General features: G+C 31.7%; 1 protein-coding gene across 2 annotated transcripts; it reads left to right on the forward strand.

Annotated features, from left to right (window-relative positions):
* Positions 1-4,831: 4,831 nt before the first annotated feature.
* On the forward strand, positions 4,832-9,219 carry LOC115877417. 2 transcript variants are annotated; one of them, XM_030893571.1, is made up of 3 exons: positions 4,832-5,874; positions 5,927-5,982; positions 8,631-9,219. In XM_030893571.1, the coding sequence occupies exons 1-2, from the start codon at positions 5,049-5,051 to the stop codon at positions 5,968-5,970; spliced, it is 870 nt and encodes a 289-aa protein (XP_030749431.1). In that variant the 5' UTR covers positions 4,832-5,048; the 3' UTR covers positions 5,971-5,982; positions 8,631-9,219. The 2 variants fall into 2 exon arrangements, with proteins under 2 accessions (XP_030749431.1, XP_030749430.1); XM_030893570.1 differs by having other exon boundaries at positions 4,832-5,982.
* The last annotated feature ends 490 nt before the right edge of the window (positions 9,220-9,709 follow it).

The following is a 9,709-nucleotide window of genomic DNA, read 5'->3' on the forward strand; positions in this document are numbered from 1 at the left end:
AAAATCGGATGGATCCAGCCGACTAAAATACTACACTAAACTACTCTACTAATTTGTACTGTCCGCACGCACTAAATTACTAAATTACTCGCTACTCGACTAAATTACTAGCCGTGTCTGAACTAGGCTTTAAAAGCAGAACTACGGTATAGTAGTCTTTATCCGCTGCACTGTAAACGACTATCAACGCGCAGCGGCGCAGAACTAAACTAAATCTCGGAATTCTCGCACAGGCTGACAATAACGCCATCTCGGACAGGTTTTGTGCCACGAAATAGCCCATACGGTTGCGCATATTCTTATTTCTCCAATAAATAGAATAACTTGCCTAAATATATTTTGCACCAAACTTTCAACTTCAGCTTCGAGACTTGCAATAAGACACCTTAGTACCGAATGAAAATTGTTTTTGAAGACTAGTGTTACAGTTGGTATTTTTTCTAATTCCTCCCAGGTTAGTAATACAAGAAATTAGACTGAGAACATTTTTAACGATGCATATTAACTTTGTCGTATCGTGCGAAAGTACAGAATGTATAAAATCTGTAGTACAAAGTACAACGCAGTAGTAGATAAGATAGGTTTGATAATTTGTGTGCAAGCACTTCTTGTTGAAACGAAATCTAAACATTTTTCGTGGCAAATTAAGTCCAATTCAGTTCATAAAAATTGAAAATAAAAAGTTTTGGTCAGAATTTATATAAATATATCGTTCCCATGCATGGTGTGTGGGATGTAAAAAATTACGACTACTTAAACAAAAATTAAAGAAGTGCGCGTTATGAGAATCTATTGGAAAAATTAAAAGAAATAAAAGCAGATGCTACCAGGGGCGGATCGTGAATTTGTGGGGCCCTGGGCTGAAACTACTTAGGGGCCTACCTAAGTACTCAATTAATAGCCATGTCAAAAAACTGTTTCTATAATGATATATTATTATTCTATATTCTTTAATGCACAAAAAAACAACCCATAAATGTTACTTAAATCTACGCAAGTATTAGTTGTACAAAAGGCGACTTATTGCTGTGGTAGCAATCTCTTCCAGGCAACCTTTGGGTGAGAGAGAAACCGAAATAGTGATATTATATAAGAATATAAAAAAAACAATAAAACACTTTTATTTATTTATTATGAATTAGTAAAAGAAATTTTGATAGGTTGCAGTCACAGAAATTGACAGTTATTTGGCCATCACATTGCAAGTCTTTTGTTAGATCACAGTTTATGGAAACAAGTGATAAATTATTTAGTCGATGGTTCGACATTGTTGTTCTATATTTATTTTCTACATAGGACATCTTGGAGAAGAAGCGTTCTGCTTCACAGCTACCTAGTGATTGGCAATGATAAAAAAAAATCTTTATAATGGTATAACAGTTAGGGAACACGTCAATAAGTTTATTTTCATACATGAGCATAAAAATATCACTGCAAGAGGTGTAAGACGATTTTAATTGAATGCACTCATTCACTAAATGCTCGTCTACGTCATCGGGATAGTAATCAATAATATAACGTGCAATTTCCAAATCTATGTTTTCGATATTTTTGTCTTGCAAATCCATTAAAAATTTGAATTTTTTGCTATATTTACATGATACAAAGCTATATTTATGTCTCATAGACTTGGCTCCTTTTATTTAAATCCATAATCAGCTTATCCAAAGTAACGTTTAACGCGTCTCTTTTAAATCTTTCTTCTTTCTGCGCCGCGCCGTATACTGAGAATTCACCTGTAGACTTATCTGAAAATTTTGGAATAATGCGTCTCTTGTTTACATCATTGTAGTCTATCCCCACACTAGTACTTAATTTTTAGCTTTCTTTTCGTATTCCTTTAGCTTTTGATCTGATCGGTATCGTATGTTGTTCACAAAGTCTTTTAATGACACAATTAACTTGTTGCCTTCACAAATGTCTAAACCAGGCGTATTTTTTTATTAACTAAATGAAATCTCTGCAAAAGTTCTTCCCAAAAGATAATCAAAATTGCAGTCTCGAGTTTCGCCATTTTATTGAATAAATTTCGTGCCTCTTTCCGGAAATCAACTTTCTCAATCTCATTTTCGCTGAAACTTTCGAAAATTTTTATAATGTCATCATAATTATTTTTAAGGCTTTGACAGCATCATAGTGGCAAAACCATCTGGTCTGGCTTAAACTTTTTAACGTGAATTTTAATTTTATATTGTTTTTAGCGGGGTCTGGGGGCCCTGGGCTGCAGCCCAAACAGCCCTTAGGTAGATCCGGCCCTGGATGCTACTTTGGAATATTTTATTATAATTTTTAGGAGGGTTTTTCATGTTCGACTAAAAAAACTACCACAATTGCAGCTATTGTCCTTTTTGACTCAAACAAAGCCACGGCGAATAGGACAAAATCAACTGGGAAACGAGTTATTGTATAACAGACATTAAACTAGTAGTTTAAAAAGTTCGTGGACAACAGTACATCCGATCTGTCGTTCAAACGGTCGAATCAAATTTGTGTTGTACAACCTGCAGTACGATAAATTGTATAATGTGTGGCCCGTTTGAAATCTGATCATTTATAATCATTTTCAGTGCGCTGAAATCATAAACTAAACTAAATGAGTAGATTTAGAAAAAATATTGAAACAATGACAAATTTGTGTTTTGGACTTAAGATGTTTGCAAAGTAGCTTAACAGAAAATAAATTGTTGGAGTTCACCCTTTACGTAATGATATAATAAACTTAGAGGCTTCCTGCTATCCTCTGTTTCCTTGCGTATTTTCTGGACTTTATGTAACGTAATATACATAAATTTTGTTTAAAATTGCCTCGTATCTAAAACCAAATTTAAAGCAAGTAAAAGTGTTACTGAACAAGCATGAAAAATGTTCTTTACATACTTTAAAAATCTAGTTAATTTTATAAAATTAAAGATATTTGTTTATTGCTTTAATATATTTTTTATTAAGTATACTTTATTATTTCTGCATAAAAATTAAGACGTTAGGCAGATATTACTAATTTTCACCTAAAATACTTTTGTAGCAAGGCTGTACGTTTGACATTACAGGCGAGGCACAAAAATTCATTTTACTCCCAATAGAACATGCTATTTTTTTTTCAAACGTCACAAATAATTTTTTAAACAATTTTATCCAACAGCCGCTACTTATACAAACATTAGATAGATAGATAGATAGATAATGCTTTATTTATTTCCTTATTGTATAATACAAAAAGAAACCCAAAAAAGGGCATGGAAACAATGTCAGTAAAAAATTTTAAAAGAAAATAACTGCATATTTCAACAAAAAATGAACTATATGAACAAAAATAAATAGTAATATTAAAATTAAATAGCCGCCTCTGCCTGGTTAATAATTTCTTGCGGAGGATCTTCCTGAATCATTTTTCTTTAAAATCTGACCTGCTGGTTGATAGTTCACTATTTTATCGTTAAAAAATCGCGATTTATCTAAATGACATCTTAATGTCAGTGCTATTTATTATTTACAAAAAAACAAAACGCACATCTATATTGCATATAGTCTGTCCAACGAGAAGATCCTTGACAGTGATAGATGTGTCTGTCATTTTAATTTCAAAGTAGTTTATTTTATTTTACAAAGAAATAAGTTGGTACAACTGGAACGCATAGCAGGAAATATTTAAAATTTGATTGACAAGATGACAAGTGATTACTTCAAAATATTGTGAAAAAAAACTGTATAAAACTGAAAAAATGTAATCGAGTTATTTTATTTAATAAAAACGGTATGTGTTAATACAAAACAAACAAGAACAAGACACTACATGCCAAAAAATATAAAAAGAACTATTATTTACTTTCAAGCTTTATGAAACTACTCGCATTTATGATTATATTTATCAATATAACTTATGTACAAATACAAATTTGTAATATTCCACAGGAATAAATAAAACAACATAGGTAAATAAAACAAACTATTTTATTAATAATAACACCTACCAAATTTTATACCTTAAATGTTGATTAATTAACTTTAATCGTAATTTTTTAAACCAGTACCTTTTGACATTATTTTTCTGTAGTACTAAAATCTATTATTTACCTATCGTGTGATGTCCATATTTTACAGCTACTCCAGTTTTTAGTATGTGTTTAGTTTGATCCTTCTACCATATACGAGATGCACTTATCTACGACGAAATGGTATACAAACTTTATCGATGGCAACTTCATTGGCGTATAAGACTTTCTGCCTGGGCAGCGAGTATTAACCATAAACTGTGCTCTGGGTCTACAGTTAATTTTCACTCGATTTTTCCTCCACTTGACTTCAAAAGACACAAAACACACGTAATAATACGAATCAAAATGCATCATCTTCCAAACCGCAGGGTATTTAACAAAAGTTGACACAAAATTATAACCTATAATTTGGCAAGACTTTGACAAGCGTCAAAAATGACAAAAATCTAAAAGCGAGTTCATACGCATCGGCGTCCGTTTGTTGTTCATCGTTCCGTCAAACCAATAAAATTGAAATACGATCTGTCATTTTTTAAATAAACCAATAAAACTGGTTAAAAACAACAAGACACGACGCATGACGGATTTATATTTAAACCCATCCATAGATAACTTAAAAATTATTAGAAACTTTTTTAGTAAAATAAATAGATTGGTATGGGACGTCATCTGCTTTTCTTCTGTCATCGTCTGTCGAAATCTTACCTGAGAAAAAAAACAGAGTATAGTACCTGTTTGAATATGGACTTTATAATGTTCCGTCTTACGTGCCTGTAGCCACGACCTGTTAGACAGATGTCATTCAGACATGTTGTTGTCCTTGTCTATTATTTATCTAATTATAATTTGATATGTTTTGTTAATTTACTTTCACTTTAATATACGTTTATTAAAATTAGTAAGACCTTCATTTAGTACATAAATATAAACCCCAAAACGTAAAACATGGCGCAGTCGTAAATCGTAAGTCGTAAGTACGTAATTGAAGGCAGTTAAAAGTATTTACAAAAGTATCAAGTCTTTTAAGTATAAAAAAGTCGATCTTGAGTGTAAAAGATGGCTACCATGGGCATGGTAAAATTACCGCCAGATTTTGATCTGCAAGGGCAAAATGCTGCGGGAGAATGGAAGTTTTGGAAGACAGCTTTTGAGGACTATCTAGTTGCGATAGGGCAGGATAAAGCTGCAGGACTGGTAAAATTATCGATTCTGAGAAACATTATTGGCACCGAGTCCGCCAGAATAATGTCGACCTTTGTGATTCCCGAGGATCAGCAGGATAAATATGAATACATGTTGGAACTTATAACTAAATATGTAAACCCAAGGATAAATGAATGTTTTGAAAGATATAATTTCCTTAAACGAGTGCAAAAAGAGGGTGAAACGTTTGAACATTTCTTAACTGAGTGTCGTCATCTGGTCAAGAGCTGTAATTACAATACTCTAGATCCAAATCAGACAAGTGAAGACAAGGCTTTGAGAGACAAAATTGTAATGGGAATTAGGGATCCAACAACTAGAGAAGCGTTACTTAGATTAGATGAGTTAACACTCGATAAAACTATAAATTTCTGTAGAACAAGTGAACAGAGCAGAAATCAAAGTATTAAATTCCAAGAAGGCGAAGAAGAGGTAAATTTTATTAAAAAATATAAGAAGCCAGGCGAAAAGAAAAGACAAAAAAGTGAACAGCAAGATGCAAAGGACAAATTCAAATGTAAAAGGTGTCAAAATATGCACGGTCCCAGGGAATGCCCTGCTTATGGAAAAAAGTGTAGGAAGTGCGGATTATTAAACCACTTTGCTATATCGTGTCGCATAAAAAATGTAAAAAATGTTGAAGAAAAATGTGATACTAGTGAGGAAAATTTATTCGTAGGTAACATAAGTAAGGATTTACCCTCCAATAAATCTAATTCTACATCTAATAGTTATAGAAACCCAACAAATATATGGGAAGAGTTCATACATGTAGAAAACAAAAGATGTAAAGTTAGGTTGGATACAGGGGCAGACGTTAGTGTAATACCATCAACATTATTTAATTGTATAAATAAAAAATTTAAGGTTAGGGACACACATTGTATTTTAAAAAGGATTTGAAGGTTCTCAAGGTTAAACCCATTGGTATTGTAAATTTATATTGTAAGTATAAAAGTGTAGAAATGTATGAAGACTTTGTCATAGTTGAGGGAGCAAATCAGGTTCTATTAAGCGGTTTAGCTTGCGTAAAATTACAATTGGTGAAAAGAGTAAATAATATTTCAGTTACTGAGAATGGTTTAAATGATAGGGAAAAATTTATAAATAAGAATATTGAAATTTTTAGCGGTTATGGTAAGTTTCCTGGTAAATATAACATAACAACAGTAGAAAATTTTGAACCGGTCAGTTACCCCCCTACTAAAGTACCAATTACATTAAGAAATGAACTAAAAAATGAAATAGATAGATTAATCAAAAGGAATGCAATTGTAAAGGTAGATGAAATAAATTCAAATGCAAGTATTAACAGAATGGTCATTGTAGAAAAAACAAATGGTAAGTTAAGACTTTGTTTAGACCCTTCTGATTTAAATAGACAAATTGTCAGAAAACCTAAAATAACATGCAACATAGAAGAGATTTGTGCAAATTTAAATGGAAAAAAGATTTTCACTGTTTTTGATTTAGCTGAAGGTTACCACCATTTAGAGTTGACAGAAGAAGCTTCATGGAAATGTTTTGCAACACCATTTGGAATATATAGGTTTACAGTTCTACCTTATGGTTTGTCAAATTCACAAGATTTATTTCAAGATGTAGTTGAAAGAGAGTTTGGTAGCATCAAAAATGTGCAAATTTGTCACGATGATATGATCGTAGCAGGAGCAACAAGAGAAGAGCATGATCAGGCCGTATCAGAGGTTGTGAAAAAAGCCAAGGAGGTAGGTGCAAAATTTAATAAAGAAAAATTGCAATACTGTCAGAGTCAGGTAAAGTTTATGGGGCAAATGTTTTCTGAGTCAGGAATGCAAATAGACCCTGATAGAATTGAATCTTTATGTAAACTAGAAATTCCTAAAAACAAAAATGAATTACAAAGGATTATTGGTTCTTTTAATTATGTAAGACGATATATAAAAAACATGGCAGAATATATGCATCTGTTATGTGAACTTTTAAAAAATAATATAGAATGGCAATGGTTACCAGCACACCAAAAAGCTTTTGATACATTAAAGAAAATCATTTGTAATTCACCAGGCTTAACTCCGTTTGATTATAAAAGGAAAATAATTTTACAATGTGACGCATCTAAAAACGGTTTAGGATGTTGTATGTTTCAACAATATGAAAATAATATAGTTAAATTAGTTAGTTGTGCATCACGTATGATGAATGAACACGAAGTTAATTATAGTCAAACAGAGAAAAGAGCTTTTAGCATTTATTTTGCCACACAAAAATTTCACGATTTTATATATGGAAGAAATTTTGATGTTCAATCAGATCATAAACCTATAGTGTCAATTATGAAAAAACCTATTTGTAAAATTGGTTCAGTTAGATTACAACGTATTAGATTAAAGTTACTAAAATATAACATCAATGTATATTATGTACCAGGTAAAAGCATTCATTTTGCTGATATGCTTTCGCGATCTAGTTTAAAGTCAACAGGTAAGATTGATAATGAAATGTTCGAAATGGTCCATTCAGTTTCAAAGCATATTCCTATGAGTAACGAGAAACGAGACGAATTTAGAATAGAAACGTGTAAAGATAAAACTTTAATGAAATTATATGATTATTATTACAATGGATGGCCAAAAACAAGTTCCATTCCACCTGATTGTTTACCATACGTACAATCAAAAAATTCTATCTATATAGAGAGTGGTATCATTTTCTTAAACGATAAAGTAATCGTTCCTACTAGTCTGCGTGTAAAGATGTGTGAACTGTTACATAAGGGACACATTGGAACTAGTAAAACAATTCATAAAGCGAGATTATTATTTTATTGGCCAAATCTGTCTGATGATATAATTAACTATATAAAAAAATGTCGTGTTTGTGAAAAATATAGACCTGCAAATTATAGAGAACCACTTTTACCACATACTGTTCCTAAACTTCGTTTTAACAAAATAGGAGCTGATATTTTAGAATTTGGTTGTAAATCATACTTAGTTGTAATTGATCATTTCTCTCATTGGATAGAGTGTATTTTGCTAAAAGATAAAACAGCAGAGTCAGTTATAAATGCATTTCAAGAAATATTTATAAGATTTGGTTATCCAACGTATATCATTGCTGATAATTTACCTTTTATTTCAAGTCGTTTAAAAAAGTATTATCGAGCAAAAGACATTACAATAAAAACATGTTCTCCACATTATCATCAAAGTAATGGTCTAGCCGAGAAAGCAGTTAATATATGCAAACAAATGATAAAGAAAAGTTTAGATGAAAATTCCGACTTTAGAGAATCTGTTATGGAATATAACAATTCACCTATTATTAACTTAAACGCGTCTCCAGCTCAAATACTGCAAAGCAGAATCTTAAAATCACAACTACCTTTAAGTGATGCAAAATTGCAACCGAGAATTCAAAATAATATTTATAAACAGCTTTGTGAACAAAAAGATAAAGTTAAAATCCAATATGACAAAATGGTTCGCAGATATCCTTTTGAGTATAAAAAGGGAGATAAAGTAGTAATCAGAAGCAACATAGATAAAATCTGGTATAAAGCTACAATTCTGGAGAAAGCTAATGAACCAAGATCTTACTGGGTACGAAAGGAGGATAACAACCGGATTGTTAGGCGTAATACTTCTCAGATTAAATTGTCATTTACAGAACCAGAGAAAAAAGTCCTTACAGAACCTGAGTTGTTTCCTGAACTATTGTCAATTCCAAATATGTCATCAAACCCAATTATGTCTTTAAACCCACATGTGTCAGTTGAACAAAATGAAAATGTTAATGTAGATTTAAGGAACAAAGTTATTAAGTCGCGTTCGGGTCGTAATATTAAACCCCCTAGGAAGCTCGACCTTTGAGGGGAAGGTGTTTGAATATGGACTTTATAATGTTCCGTCTTACGTGCCTGTAGCCACGACCTGTTAGACAGATGTCATTCAGACATGTTGTTGTCCTTGTCTATTATCTAATTATAATTTGATATGTTTTGTTAATTTACTTTCACTTTAATATACGTTTATTAAAATTAGTAAGACCTTCATTTAGTACATAAATATAAACCCCAAAACGTAAAACATTACCATAGATTCTTACTTTTCTGCTTAGGCGTAAAAGTTCTTTATTTATATGCCTAGACGCTTTGAATAAGAAGACTAAGGAAGGAGCATAATGCTATCCATGTATTCATGCATGGTGGGCGGAAAAAGTTCTCTAGGGTGGGGATCCTTGACAGTTCTGTTTGACGATTCATTTGACACATTTGAATTTGATTTGAAATTTTGTGGATTTGTTAGTCTTTACGGAGCTTATTTTATGTTATTTATTATTTATTCTACTACTGATAGTTGTATAAAGGTAGTAAATCTAGATGGAAATTGTGGCAGAACTTAAATTAACAGTGACACTATCGCGATTTATCGAAAAAGACTCTAAAATAGTTGGTTGTGTAGCGTGCGGTAGATCTCGGCAAAAATTGAGTGAAATAATGGAACAACTTTTCGCTAGTAAGTGACTATATA

Source organism: Sitophilus oryzae, unplaced genomic scaffold (genome assembly GCF_002938485.1).
Source record: "Sitophilus oryzae breed Bouriz unplaced genomic scaffold, Soryzae_2.0 scaffold_1450_pilon_pilon, whole genome shotgun sequence".
NCBI classification, from domain to species: Eukaryota; Metazoa; Arthropoda; class Insecta; order Coleoptera; family Curculionidae; genus Sitophilus; species Sitophilus oryzae.